Raw genomic sequence first — 23,136 nt, 5'->3', positions numbered from 1 at the left:
GTCTAGCATTAAAATAGGATACAAATCATTTGGGTGGATCAATGGTAGTTGCAATTCAATCCTAAGAAGTACTGAGGCACTTTAGGAAGTCAAATAGGAGTAGGACATAGACAGTAAATGGTAAGGTGCGAAGGAATGTCGATGAACAAAGGGGTTCAAGTGCATAGTTCCCTGAATGTGGTGACACAGGCCAATAAGATTGGTGAAGGGCATAAATGACATGCTTGTCTTCATAGGTAAGAGCACAGAGTGGAAGAGTTGGGATGATGTTTCAACTTTATGCAGCACTGGTTAGGCCACACCTGGAGTTTTGAACATAGGTCTGGTTGCCACACCATAGGAAGTATTTTTGATGTAGAGAATGTAGAGGAGATTCACCAGGATGTTGCCTGGATTACAGGACTTTAGTGAAGCGGGGAGATTGGACAGTCTGGGCTTGTTTTATCCTGGAGCAAAGGAAACTAAGAGGTTACCTGATATACACAATTATGACAGGCATAGAGAGGGTTGATAGCCAAAATATTTTTACCCATGGGACGGGTGTCAAAAACAAGAGGGCAGAGGTGTAAGGTGAGAGGACGGTATTTTTTGGGGATCTGAGGGGACATTTCTTTTAAAAATATAAAGTGGATGACATCTAGAATGCTCTATCGGAGGAGATGTTGGAATCAGATACAATTACCACGTTAAAGAGGCATTTAAAGAGGCACTTTCTACACGTTAATAGACATAGAAGATACGGTCCTAATGCAGGTAAATGGGATTAGTGTAAATGTACTAAAACGTTGACATGAATTTGGTGAGTCGAGGAGCACAACTCTGCGTTGTATGATTCTATAACTATGTTAATGACTTCATATAATATTGTGCCGTGCCCCCTGAAGTTGCTGTACATACACTGTACTTGTCATTTAGAATTAAAAGCTGAAGTTCTGCGATCACTACACGTGGTCCTCAATACCTGCCTGGACTGTGAACACATACGTTGGTTCCTAAACATTGACCAGGTTGGAGCCATTACTTACTCTAAGGAAGGTGATCACTCCTGGTAAAGGTATCTCTCCACTTCCAAGAAGCATTGTAAAATTTGCAACTCTAAACTCTAGCTAAATAACCCAGAGATGATTGCATCTCAAAGTGCAAATGACTGCAGCAGCAGTGGCTGATGAGGATCTCACCAATCTTTATTATGCCTTGAAGGTAAAACACATCACTGAACCTGTTGCCTACGTAAGAGCAACATTTACATATTCACTAAGCGTATGTTTATGCGATATCTCAATTTCTCAAGTACAAAAACTTTTATTCCAGAAGTTTTAAAAATTTAAGTTAAAGACTAAAGAATAAAGTTATTTTAATGATATGGCAACAATGTAAAATTGAAAGACATGTTGGCATAACCATGATTTACCTGGTGACATTATAAGCTAAATAACTCTATGAAAGAACTACAGAGTTGCTTTGATAACTTCAGCCAAATCATCAGAATCAATTCAATAGTTTGTAACATCAGAGCATTTTTTGGAGATATCAATTTGAAGATGTATTTTCATTTAAATTATACCTTTTAGAATCTTGGAACTTAGAATCATACAGCATGGAAACAGACCACCAACTCACTATGTCCATGCCAACCAGGAGGCACCCATCAATACTAATCCCATCTTCCAGCATGTGGCCCAGAGGGATATGGGCTAAATGCTGGCAGGTGGGACTAGTGTAGCTGGGACATGTTGTCCGGTGTGGGCAAGTTGGTCCGAAGGGCCTGTTTCAACACCGTATGACTCTATGACATTCTTCCAACAGTGGTGACCTCTAGCTGAGGTCTGACCATGTATATTTACAAAGTTGGAGCATAACCACCCTGCTCTTGTATTCAGTGACCCAACTTGTGGAAGCCAGTATTCTAAATGCCTCCTTATCAACGTGCACTGACACCTTCAATGATCTTTGGATTTACACAAAGTCTCTCTCTGCCTCTATACTCTCTCAGACCTCACCATTCATGGTATGTGTCCTAGCCACATTAGTCCTCTCACTGTAAGGCAGCAGCTCACCCAGATGTACATCCAGGTCTTTCCTTATTTTAATGAAATGATCCTTCCCCTAGTTTAAGACCTTTAATCATAGAACACAGAACAGAATAGCACAGGAATAGGCCCTTCAGCCCACAACATCTGTGCTGAACATGATGCCGAACATGATGTTAATTTTCTCTGCCTGCACATGATCCATATCCCTCTACTCCTTGCACATCTAAGGGTCTATTTAAAAGTCTTCAACGCCACTATTATATCTGCTTCCACATTTACCCCTGGTCATGGTCCTTTTCTATCTTTATCCACAACCACTGTGAAATACACAGTCATGGCCTCAACGCTTCCCCATGGGCACTCCTTCCATTTGATTGACTACATTGCCAAGACAAGATCCACTAATGCTCCTTGCAGCATTGGCCTATCTACATATAGTCTCAAAAAACATTTCCGGAGAAACCTCAAAAATTCCTTCCCCTCTGAGCCTTTTAGGCAAAGCAATCGAAGTTAGTATCTGGGAAATTGAACTCCCCATGTTCTATAATCTTATTTTCATCACAACTATTTACTAATTGCCTACATATCAGTTCCTCTATCTCCTGTTGACTGTGAGGTGTCATTACGATGGTTGGAATATATTTTGTGTTTACTTCCATTTAAATGAGTTTTTAATAAATAATTTGTAAAAGGCGCGCTATCCTAGTGCCAGAGACATGGGTTCAATGCTGACTACGGGTGCTTGTCTGTATGTTCTCTCCGTGACCTGCTTGAGTTTTCTCCGAGATCTTCTGTTTCCTCCCGCACTCCAAACATGTATAGGTTTGTAGGTTCATTGGTTTGGTATAAATGTAAACATTGTCTCTAGTGTGTGTAGGGTAGTGTTAATGTGTGGGGACCGCTGGGCAGTGCGGGCTCAGTGGGCTGAAGGGCCTGTTTCCGCGCTGTATCTCTAAACTAAATTACAAAAATAAACCTTCATTAATCCAGTTGAAAATGTTTATAATTACTTTGTTTGACAAATTATGAAAGGAATTGGTTGAGGGTGCGAGTATATAAAAAATGCTCCCCCAGAACACATATGGGTTGTTGGTAATGGGAAGGGGTTGGTTACAGAATCGATCCCAAATGTTTTGTTCATAAGCCAATTACTAGAAAGTTTGAAACTTGGGGTTTACTTTCCTTTCAATTTCTTAAAAGTGCATCTGAACTTAACTTTATGCATCCTCATAAAAAGTATCACACCAATGTTCTTCCTGCTACTACATCCCATTACAACATTTAGTCATCTACTAGATTCCTTAAGATATCAGACATGTCTGAACCTATTAATATACCTTTTAACATCTGGTTGATGTGCTGCCCCAAAGCTACTAATGTTGTTGTAGATCTAAACTTCAACAACAGAGAATGAAATATTCTGATACCACATGTAATTTTAAATGAATCTTGGTCTGAATTTTTAATGAGCTAATGCCATCTTGATGTGGAAAATGGAGTAATTTTCAATCAACATTCTAATTGAATATCTGACTTTGTAAGCAAGAAAGTACTTATTAAATTCACTTTAAGATATATATGGCATCTCCGTCCCTTTATGTTACCTGCAGATTAATAATTTACATACTTGGGATCAACAATTTGTCTAATTATATCATACAAATGTAAAATCAAATTGTATTTCTCGGTTACCAAAAAAAATCCCTGCATAAACTTTAACAATGATCTGAGCATGGTAATTAATTTCTAAAAATAGGAATTGAAGGTGAACCATTCATCTTCACCTATTTTATAGATTGGTGCTTAATGGATCTCAAGACTTGCATGAATATGAGACATGTAAATCATATTTTACAGCAAGCTACCATAACATACCAATTGAACATCCAAGTCATTCAATACTATATTAACTATTAAAAATTGAAATGTACAACTCCATACAGAATTCCAATTTTTTTCTATAATTGTTTTGAAACAAAATTTAAAAACTCGCTTAATCTTTAAGGATTTAAAAAAATAATTTCTATAATTTTAAAGCAGTGAGCAAACCGACATTTGCCATATGAATTGGCAGGCAAGGAAGAAAATACCAGGAATGTATTTTGTTAATTCTGCAGCATCAAAATCATTCACAATTTGAAAATCAATTCATTTCTGACATGGATTTTTTAAAGGAAGCTTTTACTTAATATATGTTCAAATCAGAGGCTTTGATTTGCAATAAGCAGAACAAATTCTAGTAAGACACAAAATCAACTAAAATTGTGTCTTAAAATTAAAAATATAAAATTTAGTATTTTCACACAGTATTACAAAAAACCCAAGAAAGACATGGCTGTCAGACAAAAATCCTCACCATCATCTGAACACTCGAACTGGACTTCCTTTTCTGACCAAAGAGAAAGAAAAAGAAGATAATTTTCATAGCTTAAATAAATGATTTCTTCAGAAACTGTCTCGCGCTGCAGTTAAATTCATCTGGAAACAGAAAAAAGTTCCACATATGGAAGGCAAAAGTAAAATGCGAAAATATATGAATTTTCACCAAAATTAGTACTGGAGAAGAAAGGAAAACAACTAATAGCAAAAACAGAAATGCAACATAGACAAGACACACAAATTAAAGTAGCATTAAATAATACAAATATTCATATTATTTCTTTGATGTTAATAGGATGAGATTACATATGGCACAACGGGATGATAGAGTTGGGGTGAAACACATAATAGTAATTTATTTTGAATGCTGAAGATCCATCTTGTGGTCAAAATCAAGTTGACTCGAGCAGATAGATATTAATTTGCCCAGTTACATCAAGAATAAAGCTAAAGGTGTTTTGATAAATTATTGCACTGTGTCATTTATAAAAGAAACATTGCCTAGGAACTTTCTAAGACTAAGTTTGTTTCCAACCATCCATGCCTCCGATGTATAATTCTGCCAATCCATACCGGATTCCACTATATAAAATTATCTCCCTCAGGCTGGTAGACAAAAGCCACAAAATGAGAGTTAAAATAAATAAAGGGCATAAAGGATATGACATGGAATGTCTAAATTTAGCAATGATCTTCCCAGTAATCCATTTTAGTTTAGTTTAGAGAAACAGCACGGAAACAGGTTCATCGGCCACCAAATACGCACCAACGATCTCCACACACTAGCGCTATCTTACACACTAGGTACAATTTACAATATTTACCATAGCCAATTCACCTACAAAACTGTACGTCTTTGGTGTGGGAAGAAACGGGAGAGCTGATCCTGACCCTTAACTTCCCCTTCGACTTCTCCGACTTCCTCGAAAACAAAGGCGTAGCTATGGGCACTCACATGGGCACCAGCTATGCCTGCCTCATTGTAGGATACGTCGAACAATCATTGTTACAGGGGTATACTGACCCTATCACCAAACACTATGGCCGTTACATTGACGATAGCATCGGTGCTACCTCCTGCACCCATGCAGAACTCATGGACTTCATTAACTTCACCACCAATTTCCATTCCGCACTCAAATTCACTCGGACCATCTCCGACACCTCCCTTTCCTTTATTGATCTCAGCCTCCATCACAGGAGATAGACTATCGACTGACTTCCATTACAGATCCACTGACTCCCACAACAATCTCAATTACATTTCTTCCTGCAAAGACTCTATCCCCTATTCTCAATTCCTCTGTCTATGCTGCATCTGCGCCCAAGATGAGATGTTCCCTACCAGGACATCCGACTCCTAATTTGTTAAGGGAACGGGGGTTTCCCTCTTCCATCATAGATGAGGGCCTCACACATCTCATATTTTGCTTGGGCAGCTTACAATCCAGTGATATGAATGTTGATTTCTCTTACTTTAAGTAACCCCGGCAGTCCCTCTCCCTCTTTCTCCATCCCTCTGCCACCCAAGTCCAGATTCTTGTTTTCACCCAACAAACAGCTAACAATGGCCTGTTTCCTTTGTCATCTTTTCTTTTTTGCATATCTTTCATTCATTGTTCATATCAGTCTGAAGATGGGTCTCGACCCGAATCATCACTCATTCTCTCTCTCCAGAGATGCTGCCTGTCCCGCTGAGTTACCCCAGTTTTTTGTGTCTATCTTAGCTAACTGAATTACTTCCCCTCATCCTACTGCTACTCTGTCATCATTCCTCCTCAGCCTCGAACCTTAAACCTGCCCTGAACTGACTGTGCGATGCCTTGTCCCTATTCCACTCCAGCCAGATCTGGCACTGTTCCCCATAACCCTTTGACCTCATGATATGGCACAAATATAATGTTATTCATTAATTCCTCTAATACCATGCTTAAAATAGTATTGTACTTCTCTAGGCTATAAAATTGACTTGCATGATCAATGCCATATTCTATCTGATGGCAATACAACAAAAACGTAGTAAATATCATTTCATATTGCATTAGAGCTGCCACATCCCTGCCGCTTAACCTTCAAGCACAAGTGCTGCCGTTGCAGATACACTATGTATGACCATAATTTACAGAATTATTAAAACCATTATTGAAACAACTGAAATGTAGTAATTATTTGCACACTTTCCTACATAATTGGGTTACTGGTTAAGTGGCAGTCAGTACTTATTAATTCATATATTTTTAAAATAAAATCAGATGCAATAATTCATAGGCGAATAACATAACATTGAAATGTACATTATGGGATGAAAGTCACTTTTGCATTGGATAAAATATTGTTCAAGTTCATACAGGAAAATGGTATTTTATGCATCTGCATTAGAATGCATGAAAGTGCTTATTAGCATGGTGAAAGTGGAGAATCTTAGTGTTCCAGGGATCAGTGCTAGCAATATGGCTTAAATGTTTAAACTGGAAGGTATAATTGTTTGAATGTGACAGAGGACAGCACTATTGTGGTTAAATTAGTGTTCAAGCAATGCTGATGTCGGAAACAATGATTTGTTCATCTTTCAATCCATCATGAAGCTGAGTATAATGGTATATGGACACACTGATCTGTTTTGTAGTCAATGCCTATTATGTTCTGTGTGCTGAAGCAAAGCTAGAATTTCATTGTCCTATCAGGGACACACGACAATAAACTCACTTGAACTTGAACTCATTTGAAATCTAATTTCAATAACTAAATAAGGCAGAAATAAAATAATGCTGACCATGAATGATGTGATTGTTTTAAAAATCCATCTCATTCTCTAATGGGCCTGTCCCACTTAGGCAACTTTTTAGGCGAGTGCAGAAAACTATGCAGTTTCCACATGGTCGCCACATGTTCGCGGGTGGTTGCCGGGGAGTCGCCTTCATGGTCGTGATGAGTTCCCGCATTCTGGGAACTAGTCGCGGCTCATTATTGTCGCCATAAATTTTTCAACATGTTGAAAAATTAGCGGCGGCTAGAATGAAGCCGCCATGGAGAGTAGTGAGGATTCTCGTGCCGCAGGCGGGTTGCCAGGATGTCCTATTGGATTGCCAGGAGGTCGAAGGTTCTCGTGGGTTGTAGCCGGTGCTGACCGGTGAATTCCAATGGCTCATTGGGGAAAAAAAACGTAAGCAACTGTTTTCAGAACCAAGGATAACCGATCGGTAATGTTAAATGTCTGCCGAGCTTCACAGTCGTGTGTCTCTGGTTTCTTAAAAGTTGTCTTCACTTCTTTCCCCCCCCCACCACTTTTAAAGGACTTACCATACACTGTGCTTAATTACAGCGCCAACCTTCCTGTATGCGGCGTGTGACCTTGACTTTGCACCTTGTGAATTTCACTCAGACAGTGCTCCCTATGCTTGCCCTGTCCCCCGCCTGCATAACCGGCTGGTGAAGGAAGCGATGTGTGTGTGTGTTCCACTATGACAGTCACCGCTCCAGTTTGACAGTCGCCTGAAAAATCGCCTAAGTGGGACAGGCCCTTAACTCTCCTTCTCTGATCTAGGCTATATACAGCTCCAAATCAAGAGCAGTGGTTGAATCTTAACTGGATTGGCTCAGCTATACACTCAGTTCATGAAAAATAGGTCTGGTAATCAAATGCCAGCAACTTTGAGGAAAATAGAAATTTCACGTTTGTTGCTGTAATACAGGACAAAATTAAGTGGGGACATTAAGTGGGACATTCTTGAAATAAGCAAATGCATGGCGATTATATTGGAGAAGATCGATAAATCAATATAATTAGGCAGTAGAACACAACATAAAGGGATCTGAAGATACCAATAAATTACCCGAGCAATGAAAGCAATCAATGTCCTTGGAGGGAACAGAGATCTAATGTAAAGCATTACCCCACAACAATTCTGATCAGAATACAGATGAAACATAATAGTTGGAGGTTATCAAAATAGCATTGTCTAAAAGGGAATGGAAGGTTGTTACAACTCAGTTTCAGAAAAGGGAGGTCTTAATGAAGTATCTATTCAAATATATACGTCAAATAACTAATTGTCAATTTTGATTAAATACCTTAACAGGATGACAAATATGATACAGAATAACTGAGGGAGCTTTGAAGATTTTATGACTAAATTCAATAGGGAAGATTTAATTTTTAGATGAAACATTCTAGCATCTTCAAGGAGATGGAACACTCTCCACTTGCCTGAAAGAGTGCAGCATCCACAAATCTCAAGAAGTGTGACATCATACAGGACAAAGTAGCCCACTCGATTAGCATTCCAATAACCTTCCGAAACATTCACTTCCTCCCACGCAAGTGCCCAGTGGCTGTGATATGCACCACAATCAAGTTTACTTGCTCAGGTTTCTCCAAGAGCGTTTCCCAAACCCACAATCTCTATCACGAAGAAGGGCAAAGGCAGTGGGATATTAAAATCTGCAGATTTCCCTCCAAGTCACCACACCATAAAAAATCTGGAAATATATTGCAAATGCTTCCCCCCCCCCCCCCCCCCCCCCCCCCCCCCCCCCCCCCGGGCGATTGCAGATAGTAAATACATGCATTTCTTATTAGCAATGCTCGGATCCAAAAGATAAATAATAAATAGTAATGGCACAATTAATAATAAGAAATTGGTGGGCATTAAAGGAATAATTAAGAACCTAATTGATTAAAAAAATGTCCCCGAGTAACCAGCCATTTTCCATCATGAATAACAATTATCTCATAAGAATAACACTGATATTAATGGGCCTGTCCCACGTACGCGACTTTTTCGGCGACTTCCGGCACCTGTCATAGGTCGTTGCAGATCGCTGAAAATTTTCAACATGTTGAAAATCCAGCGGCGACCAGACCAAGGTACGACTCTTTGGGCGAATACTCACGTCCATACAGGCTTCAACCCCGCGACATGCCGTTGGGGTGTCGCCTGTATGGTCGTGAGTAGTCTCCTCATTCGTCGTAGCATCATTCTGGTTGCCGCTGGATTTTCAACACGTTGAAAATCTTCGGCGACCTGCAACGACCTGTGACGGGTGCCAGCAATCGTCGTAAAAGTCGCGTAAGTGGGACAGGCCCATTGGGCTGATATCTAAAAACACACTAAGAAATGAAAGTATAGACTTATCCTCTCAATCATTATTATTTTCATTATTGAATTCCCCAGCATCAAACTTTTATGGTGCATCACAGATGAGAAACATATTTGAACCAGTCATACATATTGAGGTTACAAGAGCAGGATAGAATCTGGTTATTTTAGTGGAGACTTTCCTCTTCAGATCTAAAGACTTCCCATCATGTACAAAGCACAGTTCATAAAACAAAAAATATGTCCTTATTGGAATCAAAGCTCTATTGAGAAAACAATAATGAGAAATATAACAGTCCCTAACTGACAGCTGACAACAATTAGGCAAGACGTTGTTGTCAATAGATTCAATAGTTGTAAATTTTCAGGAACAGAAATTCTACGATTATTCCAAGGTTAAAGTCCAGTGGTAAAGAAGGCGGTTCATCTTCAGGGAACTGAGGAGAGCAGTTGTGATGTCAGGTTATAACTGTACAAGACATTTGTAAGACACATTTGGAATCACGGGGTGAACAGTGAAGTATTTTAGAAGTGCTCTGATGTAGGAAATTTTAGTTGCCTTAAGCCCCTGTCCCACTTCGGCAATTTTATCGGAACTACAGGTGACTAGGCTGTTGCCACATGGTCGCGGGGTGACGCCTGTATGGTCGTGAGTCGTCTCCTCAAAGAGTCGTAACGTTTTTCTGGTCGCCGCTGGATTTTGAAATGTTCAAATCTTTTCGGCGACTGTGGGCTTGACGTAGCTTGTCTTCTCCTGTCGCAGGTGCTGTCGTAGGGTGTCGCCAGGATGACGCAGATTGTCGCCAGGTGCCGTTAGTCTTCGCTGGGAGCTGACCGGTGAATTCCATTGGCGACCACCTATGTCAACCTAAGTCAACCGGCGACAGGTACCGGCGACTGAATTGTCTTCAGTTGTAGCCAACGTTGCTTATCATAACTTGTCGCGGGTGGACGTAGGGTGACTTTGGTTGTCACCTGTGTGGTCGTAGGTGGACGTCCTAATGGGTCGCTGGTTGTCAGTAGCTGTGACAGTCGCCGAAAAAAATTTGCCTAAATGCGACAGGCCCTTTACTTGTGCTCAATTGACTACTTTCTGGAAAAGTAACATTTTCCTTTCCAAAGAATTGTTATCTCTACATCTGGGAGTCAAATATTATCCAAATTAACTGGAAGAAAAGGAACCATTTTAGACAATTAGTCTAATCCTTATTCTTAAAAGGACTAAGTCAATTCCCATATAGAAATGCTGGGTAGAGATCCTGTACAAATCTTGATAAAAATGGCAGGTCAAAACTGATTCCAGTCACCCACAATACATCATCCTCTCATGACGGACCTCTACAGTAATATTCATACAGAAGAAATGCCCCAAGAGCGCTTCTAAAGATTCAAAGGCTGAACAAAACAACTTTGGCAAAAACTGCATGTAGTTGCAGTTGTAGAGAAACAACAAGGACCTTGTCACACAAAGTCTGCTTCTGATTATTTAGTCCATGTGTTTTGCATCTTCCTGTTCTCAGCAACACAATGAGATCAAATATCCTATATTGCTATCTACTGACATCCCCTCTGTGCCAAAAGAAGAAAAAAATAAATGTTACTTATTTTAATATAATTTGCAAAAATTATTTTTTGGCTCTCAAATTCAGGTGCAGAATATAAGTAACAATTTACTTAAAAATACAAAGATAAATACTATCATCTTAAAAAAGTAGTCAGTAGCAATGCACTATAAGTACAATGTTCTTGCTGTATCTACCAATTTTACAGTTGTTTTCTCCATTTGAGAAATCTTGCATAATACACAAATGATTACAGCCAAACCTAACTCTGGCAATGCTACAGCTTAACATGCAAGCACAACAGTTCCTGCAACTTGAATCTTTGATTCTATGATTCACTGTCGAGACAAATTTTCACTCCCACCACAAACGCCGCTCCCCTCCATTAACACTTCACACTGAGCCAGGCCATTTATAATGTTCATCACATTCCAACTTATGGCTGAGTTTTTAATTTGATAACAGAATTCAACATGATCTGCCCCTATCAATACTTTGTGCCAGTTTTTTCTGTCTACCGTTTTACTGTCTACCAGATTACTTTACAAAACCCAACTTTAACTAAAATTGAAATCTTCATTCTCACACAAATGTCTCTTCCATATCTGCTCTGACCATCAACTTGCTTTTAACATTTATCTTCCTTTTGCCATTTTTTCCCACTGGGTGGCGTTGTCAGCAATGGCAGCCTCGCCAACAGTCTGTCTGTATTTTCATCTTTTTCGTTATTTTTAGTGTATTTTAAAAAGTGTGTGTTAATGTTCTCTGGTTTGTCAAAACATACTTGGCTAATAAAATGATTATAATTATGATTATGATTATTATGATTGGTAGAACCATCTCTATTTTGTTCTGAGAGACTACCTTTCTAACCCGTGTCATTTCTTTAACATGAAGAATATTTAAAAACACAATTGCTTGACAGAGTAATTCTCCAAATTGGAATTCATGTGTCTACTTCAACTGGCACTTTTTGGATGCTCAGAGACTGCTTTGTACTTCACGTCTGAAGAACAACAAGCACTAATGCTTGGGATGGTGGCAGTCAAGAAAATGATCCTAACAGACTGGAAATCATCTACACCCCCCTGCTTCGAAAAATGGCTCAATTAAATGATAAATCATACAGATGGAAAGGATACGCTTCTACAACTCCAAGGTACCAAACAACTTTTTAAGTGTTTGGGGACCATTTATCAACCATCTCAAAGTCCAATAATTTCATATTATCTGCAGTGATGTAGTCCTGTGACCTTTACTTCTGCTTTTGCAATGCATGACTGTGTAGCACCATGTGGATTGTACCAATACTGTTATGTCTGGGGGCTTTGTTTTATTATTTTTTTTTTTTAATTATAATTTTTTTTTTCCTTCCTTTTTTTTTCTTTTTGTTTTTTTCAGGTTTTATTTATTTTTTTTTTGTTTTGTTCTGTTTTGTTAAAAAATTGTATAAAATAATAAAAAATTAAAAAAAACAAAAAAAAACAAAGTGCTTGGCATTTAAAACTGTTTTTTTTCTTTAAATATTGCATTAGATGCTAGAAGAACCAAGAAGAAGAGTGGAACTCTTTGTGCTCTTTGATCTATGGACACAGATGCAACTGGTCAATCAGCCTCCTTCTGGGATGTAAAGTACAATTATTCTGAGTTGTCAAGGCAAAAACAGTGTCTGTGATTATAATGTTTCTGTGTCGATGCTCTAATACTTCTGCCATTAATATTATCAGAAAAAATGTAAGTAGTCCAGTTTATTTATTAGAAGTTTCTATACTTTTTACCGTAAAGCATTTTGGTTAAATAATTTCCAAAGTTTACTAAATCTAACAATCAAAACAGTTATTGTAAAATGACAATGGGATCTAAAGCATACACAAAGATTGGTCAGGCAACTGGCTACTTCAATGATGATCTTTATATTACATTCCACTAACTGCAAATAATGAACCCTGTCATGCTATTTTTGTAAACAATTTTTATTCCTCTAACGTAGACAAAAATGCTGGAGAAACTCAGCGGGTGAGGCAGCATCTTTGGAGCGAAGGAATAGGTGACGTTTCGGGTCGAGACCCATCTTCAGTCTGATCAGGCTGAAAATGGGTCTCGACCCGAAACGTCACCCATTTCCTTCGCTCCATAGATGCTGCCTCACCCGCTGGTTTCTCCAGCATTTTTTCTACCTTCTGCTTTCCTTGTTTAATAATTTCACAGCGATATGACCAGCTATCAGTAATACTTTACTAATAACCAAAAATCAATCCTTAGTTTCTGAGATATAATGCATAATCTATTATCAGCAAAATTAATAAAAAACTGTAAATTCTAAAAAAAAGTATTTTATGTACATACGATTAAACGAATTGAATGAACACACTTAAAGTGTAGTTAAAATTAATAAGCTCGATTTGATAGGGAAGCGTTGCAGTTAAAATCCTGAGCTCACAATATGAACACAGACCTAAATTGAGCAAGTTAGAACGTAACTATGCCAACAATTTATCACAAAATATCATGGAAATACTCCATATGGAATTCATTATTATCTTGCCTCAAACTTAATAACATTTTGACTTGAAACTATCATCCCATTGTGAATAAGTAACATAACCTTCAAAACTATTTCTCAGTTAAATGTTTAAATTGAAGGAAATTAAATCTCCACTTCAAATAACCAAGGCAGGGTTGCAACAAACACAAATTAGTAAAACAAAAATCACAATCATATCTTAGACTTAGTAGTACAACATAATTAAATAATCAAATTCCATAAATGTGAAAATAGTATATAAATCATGCTTAAATAACTAAACATTGGCTAATGCAGGAAGCAGATGGAATGAAAAAGAAACTTTGGGTAGGTTTTTTTTCCCCAGATAAAAAAACATTATATACAGTCATGATCAGTGGTTTGCATAGTGCACAAAACTCCATAGACATACTTGATATAGAGAATGAACACGGGCTCTATAGAAATGTAAATAGTATTTCCTTATAATCATTTACGTATGGCATATAGTCAAAATGGAGAAATATGGATTTAGTAAAGGGTTAATTATCTCACCATGGAAATTTCTTCTTTCAACTTAAGCATGGTCTTAAAACAAGTGGGAAGTCAAAAAATGCAACCGATCCTTTTTAAGCCGCATCAATGTCAGTGTTGAAGATAGATAACTTTTCTCAAGACAACAGTTGTTCCTTGTACAGGGCCACTTAATTTTTTTTGTAATCTTAAAACATTTAATAAAGACCATCTTCCTACAGAAAATAGAGCCTTGCAGTGCCATGCCCTTTATACTTTCAACCTGGCCCATGGGTCCATTATTAAAATCCTTCCTAAATCTGGAAGGAATTTTTTACATGGTTAGAAAAATTAGAATGGAAAGTTGAAGCCTGTAAAACGTAATGACAACTTCCTTCAAGACAAGTTTTTTTATGCTGGTTCATAAAACCATTCTGCTTCTATATTAACTTTGTTAAAATTGTCTGACTGGTACAGCTTTACCCGTCAAAGGCTTGAAGACATTTAGTTGATACATCAGCTGTTCTAAGAGATGCACATAGTTGAACAATATGAACGACAGTACAATTTTTAAGGATATTTTCAAGGTAAATGTTGGTGCTGTTTTCATGATATTTACTTGTAATAATTTCCCAGTTAAGAATGAGTGATTTAGGCAAATTCTAATAATCTTTATAAAATTTGCTTTTCCACAACAAATGCTACAATTATAAATCATCATCATTGTTGAAAGCATCAATAGGCACGGTGCCTTACAATGCTAGGTACGATAGTGATCGCAACTTCTACTGAAGTGTAGATGGCCGTTGCCCTACTACAATTAACGAAGTGCCTCCCCTTTCAACAAAATAATTAAATGGCTATAAATTTAGATTTGGAACTACTTTGGGTGGCCATGATAACCTTTTGTCAAAAAATGTCAAAAACAGTAAGCAAACCTCCAACCTATCCATCACATTTAATATCCATTGAATGTGTGATTGACTCTTATAATATTACTTACCCACCTCCCTTGATCTGATCATCTTCCCCAGCCACTTTGTAGACACTTATCAGTAACCCAAAATTAACTAGGTATGTAAAATATGTCTGGCCACAAATATGTCCTCAAAGATTTGTTGGATAACATAAGATATTGTTAAAACTGTTTCCAGATCAGAGGGGGGTTCATTAATGTTTAACTGGTCTTCATCAATCAGTGTTTATTGCCAGAGCTCATATGAAGAATTAAGCTCTATGAACATTGAAGTGTGGATGAGTTCTATTAACCAAGCTCTATTCTGATTCAAAAACATTTGTGGAAACGACCTGAAATTACAGTATATTCACTTGTTTCACAAGTGAAATGAGATTGAAACACTAGCCAAAAAAGTGTTTCAATTTTTACATTGTTCTGTCCATTGCGTATGGAGCTGGTGAACTGGAAGCTGAACAGTAAAATTCTTAAAACTTTTCAAACCCAGCTGACCTAGAAAATAAATTATCTTCCTTACTTTCCTTAGAGTCATTGAACGAGCTTACAAATGAATTATTCCGATCCGGTAAAAGGAATCACTTTCTATATGGGGTATAATTTTAAACTACAGTGCTTGTTATTGAACAATTCAATAATTATGCAAACCAAAACTTAGAGAAATTAATTTGATCAAATATAGCATTCGGGCCAATGTGCAACATCCAGGTCAGGATTAACCCTGATGGCGTTCAATATCTTCAATCTTTCTTTCCATTACTGACTTTATCTTTATTTTCCAACCTGTGCAAAATCCTAGTTGAGATCATAATAATTTTGCAGATAGTTAACAATTTAACAATTGGCTAATGTTCTGACAATTGAAACTGCAGAAACTAAATGATCAAACGGGTGACAGATCTAACTCATATCTCATAGTGGAAGCATGCCAGTTAATTTGATGTGTCAGTGTCATATCTAGCCAAGGTATGTAGTCATACAGGCTATTCCATAATAAGCCATTGGAGATATATAATTAAAGCTATATCTGGATCTTTATTTTTGTAATTGAAGAGGATGTTCTAAAGTGAATCTCCACAAGTGGACCCAGCATGAGAGATTAACTTGATTCAGTTAATGGCTTAGTGATGTTCAGTGATGTCTTAACTGCAAGGAAAGAGTTGGTTAAAAATAAATTATAATTTGTGTGCAGGATGGGAAGCTATTTCTGTGAAAGCCACACCAGCCTGCAAGTAATAAAAAGACTGAAAACCCCACTAGAAAATTTCAAGTAAGAACATGATTTGTTAGTCTGTGTGACAAGGTTAAATTCAAACTAACCTTAACTCCATCTGTCTTCTTGTTCATCAGACTCTTTGCTGCTGTAAATTGACAACAAACAGTATGTTCAGTTACATAATGTCCAACAATCACAAGGACTTGTCTTTTCGGGAAAGCCAGTACTGTTTAACTTGCAGCAACATGAGCAGCAGCGGAGCCACTAGTGAAAGGTAAAGAGCTGCTACAAGTCAAAACTGATTTTGTTGCAGCTGAAAGCAATCATAGGCAGAGAAAACCCAAAGCAAATTTATCGATGGCAGGTAAAAGTCAATTTTTAATTCAAATAGCAAGCTCGAGTTATTAATCAATGAAAGAGTGATTGCTTCAAGATGCAAAAATGCCCGATTAGTGGTGTAAGATCTTACCTTACAAAGAACATATTCCAAATAAAGTGGAAATAGGAAAAAAAGGTAGGAACAAAAACAAACAGGTTTATGATCAGGTTACTTCTGTCTCAACATTTTGTGACACAAAATATCTAAAACCTTAAAGGAAATGGGGAATTTGTTTTCTTGTCACTGACTATATGCAAGTTTTAAAGAAAAATACTCCTAAAATAACAATGAATTGATAAAGGATAATTGTTTAAGTGATTAATCACATTTGTAATAAACTGTATGATACAACTTTTGTGTGAATTTTGTATTTGCTTAAAATTGGTAAATAAAATATATCAATTTAACAGACTTGTTTGCCTAGATTTTGGTTGATAACCACAAACAAACAAAACAAACAAAAAAAGGCAGCATTTAAAAAAAAAAGCTAGAATGGAACTCAGAAGGCTATAAATATTTCAGGTGCTACATAATAATGACAATATGTACTTCCAAATGTAGCTCCAATTAGTGACCTTATCTTCCAATTAGAGGCCAATATGCTGCCATTACTGCACAATACTGAATTTCAGGACAACAATCTTCTAGAGATGTATTAAAGTGCCAATCACTGAAACAAGAAAACTACATTTAGATAAATTCTGTTTCTTCATAACACTTCACATAGTTCTTTGCTTCTTCAAAAGTTTATTGCTGATTATATCAAACCTACAGATTTACTCACAAATTACTCTGATAACTGATTTATGATGTTTTTAGAACAGGAATTGATCATTCATTCCGCAGACAAACTTTGCCATTCAATGATATTATGACTGTTCTACATCCTAAATCCGAATCCCAATCCTAAAAAATCCTAATGAATTCTAATCCAGATTAATATTGTTTGAAACTACTACCGAACAAAAATATATCAATCACAATTTTGTGAAAGACACCACTTTTTGGACGTTCCAAATTTTCACTAATCTCTGGGTGAAATCGTGCTTGCCATCTTGACTGCAAAATGTGAGCCTGAAGCTGAACTGCAGATTTAATCAGACGCTGCACCACAACACAAAGTATAATCTTCCAGCAACTAGAGAGCGCTGCTTGCTCCTGGATGACCACATGCTGCCATGCCAGAAAGGCAGTGGGTAATTTAGAGATGGGACAATGAACCCAGTGGTTTAATGGGATGTGAACAAGTGGGTGAAGAATAATAATCATTACGTCAGAGTGATACACCATAGAAATTGGCTCTGCAACTTGTCATATCCATGCTGACCATTAAGTATCCATCTAGATTTATCCCATTTATTAGCACCTGGTTCATAGGCTACAATGGCCTGGCAATTGAAATATTCATCAGGAACTTTTAATTTTATGCAGTGTAACCCAGAGAGCAACCATCTTCTGGAGGAAAAAAAGGTAACCCTCTTTAGTTTAAACATAAATGCCCCCTTTGCTGCTGTGGTGAACAGTTACTTCAATCATCACTATTTGTGCATCTCATAATTTGGTACAGTATCAGATCCCTCTTCACTCCATGGACACCAAACTCAGCATATTCAGTCTCACTTTATAATTGAAACATTCTACCCCAGGCCACAAATCTCCCCTGCATTCTCTCCCATGTGATCATATGCTTCCTATCCTGTGGTGACCAGAACTGTACACCATACCTCAGCTGTGGTTTCATCAAAGTTTTTTAAAATTGCACATCCTATGCTTGGACATCCAAATCCAAATAATTGCAAGATGTTGGGAACAAAATTGTGAGAGACAGGATTAATAATTACTTGGAATGGCAGGGACTAATCGGAGATAGCCAGCATCCTTGTCAAAGATAGATCTCGTCTGAGCAATTCGATTGCATTTTTTGAAGAGGGAACAAAGTGAATTGATGAGGGCAGTGCAGTAGACGTGGTTTACTTCAACAAGATCTCACATAAGAGCCTGGACCAAAGGTCCGTGGGATACAAAATTGGCTTTGCAATAGGAGACAGAGGGTAATGGTAGAGGCCGGACTTTAACCCACAACCACCTCTCTTTCCAGCTTTCTCCCTCCTCCATCAGTCAGAAGAAGTGTGAAGCATGAAACATTGTCTATCCATTCCCTCCACAGATGCTTTCTGACCTGCTGAGTTCCTCCAGCAGTTTGTTTGTTTCTTGCTCTGACAGTTTCAAGTATTAAGATTAAACGTATGCAGGGTATTCCAGTCTGCAAACACCTACTGAAGGGAAAAAAGTACCTCTCTTAATTCTCACCTTAATCCTAATGCCCCATTGCTGTTGTGTGAAAAATTAAGATTAAATGTAATTAAGCAGGGTATTCCAGGTCTGCAAACAACCTTCTGAAGGAAAAAAGATTTAGTGCAACTCTCTGATAAATCTACATCCACCTTTTAATCCTAAGCGAAAATGCAGATTTTTCCGTTGTCTCTTTGTACTGTACACTGTGAGACAATGACAATTAAACAGCATGAATCTGAATCTGAATGGCTTTTGCTGTTGTGGTGAAAAATTTTTACTACCAATCATTCACTATACATGCCCCTCAAAAATGCCGGAGAAACTCTACGATAGTCTACAGATTAATACACAAAAATGCCGGAGATTCAAGGAGCATTATGGAAAGGAGATAAGGATCGGGGTCAGACTGAATAGGGGGTGGGGGGAAGAAAGGAAAAAGGAGGAGCCTGAGGGCTGAGGGAGAGCTAGGAAGGGGAGGAGACAACAAGGGCTAACAGAATTGTGAGAATTCAATGTTCATGCCACCAGGAGGCAGACTCCATCGTAATATACATTGAATATTGGTCCACTTGATGGGTCTAAGGCAAAAAGATTTAGTGGGTCTCAACCTTCTTGATTTATTTCTGCAGTGCATTTCAGAGATGATACACACTGCATTGGTGATGGAGAGAGTGAATGTACAGGACTGGTATGAACAGCTTGTCGGGGATAGTATCTTGTTAGTATAAAAAATTAAAAGTATTTTTGTGGCTACACTCGTGAAGGCTCGTAGAGAAGGAAATTACTCTGGAGTCTTTTGGAGGAAGGAATCGGCCTTCTGACCTATGTGACCTATATGTGCTCGAGTCCTGACTGGCCTCTGAAATGTCGCTGCAGGGAACTCAGTGCAAAGGAAATTAGGATTGGCAATAAGTGCAGATACTGTCACATTCTCTGGGGATTAGTAGTGATGATCCTTACTCTCAGTGGCATATGTACTTTCGCATTCTTATCACTCAGCCTCCAACCAAAGTTTGATGCTCACCAAAGTCTGCAGTTTGATCTCAACAGCCCTTCACAAAATGACTGCATTGCCTTCGCTCTGCTCCACTCTTTCAGGTGCGCTTTTTATAGCTCATTCTTGATGATCCCACAAGTGTTGCCAGACTTGCTGCTGCCTCTAGGGATTGCTCCACTCTACCTGGTGCTTCTTTTACACCTCACTCTCAATGTCGGTGCCACCTCTTAGCCCATTTCCATTTCAGATTACGAGTATTTGCAAGTTATTGATGTTTATTCTCTGGTTTCATGGTCCTTTAAACTCATTTTTTTAAATAATATGTAATTTCCCTCTTATTTCTAGAAACGCTTAGAAGTTAACTATCCTAATGCTAGCTTCTTATTATCGCTTCTTGTGATTAACTAAATCTCACATTTACTTAAATATTTTAAAATATTGAATTAACTATTTATCTTTTTTCAGAATCATGATGATCCAATCCTATGGTTTATGACAAGGCATTTGGAAAAAAATTAAAATATTCTAACAAGTACTTGAATACCTTATATAACAAACAATACAAAGATGTATATGTTTTTTAAAGGAAACAAACTTGGTATAAGACAAAGACTGATAAAATGTATTCTTCGTTCAACATTAAATATTATAAATATCTCTTACTATACCAGTCATATTTCCATTGATTTAGACACATGAAAAATTACATGACAATTTAGTATGTATATCATACCAAATTATTGTATCTATCTAAATGATTCTAAAATTGCTGAATTCCTATCCCACCACTAATATTGACTAAATGAGGATATGTAATTTTAAGATTTTATTCTGCATAATTCTTGTGTGCAAACAAGATTAGAATTTTTCGCCCGTACCTGAGAAGTTTCTTGTGGCCAACATTGTTGTGAGAATCGCACCCTGAAAGAGTTAAAACAAAAAAATATATATGAGGAACAACAACCAACAATCTACATTTATACAAGTAAATTTCTATCAATATTCTGGTATTATTCAACTGGCAGTACATTTTATTAAATTGTTATTTTGACTTTCTTTTGTTATGTACCTGTATGTGTATTTGGTTAAACTTCTAAGTTTTGATCATGCAATATTTATTGTGTATTCAAGGTAATACTGTAGTCAATTTTGCATGTGATTGGTCTTCTAGACAAAAAAGGGAAAGACAAGTTCTACTCATGGAGGAGGACTGGAAGATAGCTAATGTTGTGCCTTTAAGAAGGACGCCAGGGAAGTACAGGCTTGTGAGTTTGACGTCAGTGGTGGGAAATATACTGGAAAATACTTGGAGGGACAGATTCATTTGCAGTTTGAAGGTCAAGAATTGATTTTGGATTTGTTTTTGAGACATCATATTTGAAAGTCAATTATGTTTTTTTGCGGAGGTGAACAAAAGGCTTTATAAGGTCAGGGCGGTGGATGTTGTATGCATGGACTTTCTTAAGGCCTTTAACAAGGTCCCACATGGTTGGCTAGTCCAGATGGTTAGAATACATGGAATCCTGGATGAGATCGCAGATGTGATACAAAATTGGCGGTGGTAGGAGGCAGTGCATGGTAATGGTGGGCTTCTTTTCATCTTTAATCACTGATGTGCCGCAGTGACGGTACTGTGTCCTTTATAATTTATAAATATATACACATACATACACACATGCATGTACACATATATGATTAGAGAACATAGGTGTCATAATTAGTAAGTTTTGCAGATTACCACAAAATTGGTGATGTAGTGGACAATGAAGATGGCTGTCAAAGGCTTCAACAAAATAGAAATGAACTAGAAGAGTTGGCAAAGAAATGGCAGGCAGAATTTATCTCAGAAGTGCAAGTGTATTTGGGAAGTTAAACCTGGCCAGGAAATGTAGAATTCTGGGGAATCTTGAACAGATAAACCATGAGGATTAAGTACGAATCTCCCTGAAAGTGGCGACACAAGTAAACAGAATAGTGAAGAAGGAGATGGTATGCTTGGATTCAACAGCTGAGGCACCGAGTGCAAGAGTTGGGGCATCATGTTACAGTTGTACAATTGTTGATGAGATCACACTTGGGAGTTATGTGTGCAGTTTTGTTCGCCATGTGGCAGGAAGGAAGTGATTATGTACGAGAGGATTCAGAAAAGATTCATGGGAACGATATTTGGAATGGAGGCCTGGAGTTATAAAGAAAGACTGGATAAGCTTCGGCCTTTTCCCCTGATAAAGGAGGCTGAAGGATTAAATAGAGTTTTGAGAGATGCAGCGTGGACCATTGGCATCCCACCAAATTCCTGCCAACAAATGATCACCTGTTCACACTAGTTATCCCACTACACACAAGGGGCTATTTACAGAGGCCAAATAACCTACAAATCCACACGTCTTTGGAATGTGGGAGGAAACCGGAGCAAACTGGAGGAAACATACATGGCCACAAGGAGAACATGCGGGTCTGAAGAAGGGTTCCAACCTATTCATTTTGTTAAGAGATGCTGCCTGACCTGCTGAGTTACGTTAGCATGTTGTTACTATATTTGGAATAAACCAGCATCCTTCTTGCCTTGGTTCCTTGCTACACACTATCGGAGAGGTCGTGCAGGCCAGGATTTTATTCCTTGGAACCAACTAGAATGAGGGGTGATGTTATAGAGGTGCATAAGGTCATGAGGGGAATAGAAAGGGTAAATGTACAGAGTAAGGGAATCAAGAACCACGGGTCACAGGTTTAAGGTGAGCGAGGAAAGATTTAATAGGAACCTGACGGGCAACTTTTTGGTCGGTATATGGAACGAGCTGCCAGAGTTGGTAGTTGAGGCAGGTAGATTTACAAGAACGTTGCCAGGCCTAGAGGGCTTGAGCTATAGGGAGAGGTTGAGAAGGCTGAGACTATTTGGAGCGCAGGAGGATGAGGGGTGATCTTAAGATGTGTATAAAATCAGGGGAGGAATAGATTGGGCAGACGCAGTTTCTTGCCCAGAATAGGGGAATCGAGAACCAGAAGAAATAGGTTTAAGGTGAGTGGGGAAAAGATTTAATAAGCATCTGTGGGATCACTTTTTGGTGGCAGGTGGCAGGTGCAAAGGTGGCAGGTGCATGGAATGAGCTGCCAGAGGAGTTGGTTGAGGCAGGTAATATTGCAACGTTTAAGAAGCATTTTGATAGGTACATGGATAGGGCAGGTT

The 23,136-nt window shown here is 38.0% G+C and overlaps 1 protein-coding gene across 24 annotated transcripts in view; it reads right to left on the bottom strand.

Annotated features, from left to right (window-relative positions):
- LOC129700367 (calcium/calmodulin-dependent protein kinase type II delta chain) overlaps positions 1-23,136 on the bottom strand; it is a 269,343-nt gene that overhangs the window by 43,848 nt on the left and 202,359 nt on the right. For 8 of the 24 annotated variants that reach the window (XM_055640836.1, XM_055640933.1, XM_055640891.1 and 5 more), the window contains exons 12-13: positions 20,828-20,870; positions 16,383-16,423 (exon numbers count right to left, since the gene is read on the bottom strand). In XM_055640836.1, coding sequence (XP_055496811.1) covers positions 16,383-16,423; positions 20,828-20,870 — 84 coding nt within the window. Of the gene's footprint in view, positions 1-4,389; positions 4,423-16,382; positions 16,424-20,827; positions 20,871-23,136 lie in introns of all 24 variants that reach the window. The other 16 variants (XM_055640909.1, XM_055640917.1, XM_055640844.1 and 13 more) reach the window with 3 other exon arrangements.

This window comes from Leucoraja erinacea, chromosome 1, assembly GCF_028641065.1.
Source record: "Leucoraja erinacea ecotype New England chromosome 1, Leri_hhj_1, whole genome shotgun sequence".
Lineage (NCBI taxonomy): Eukaryota > Metazoa > Chordata > Chondrichthyes > Rajiformes > Rajidae > Leucoraja > Leucoraja erinaceus.
This window is presented reverse-complemented; position numbering and strand designations above follow the sequence as displayed.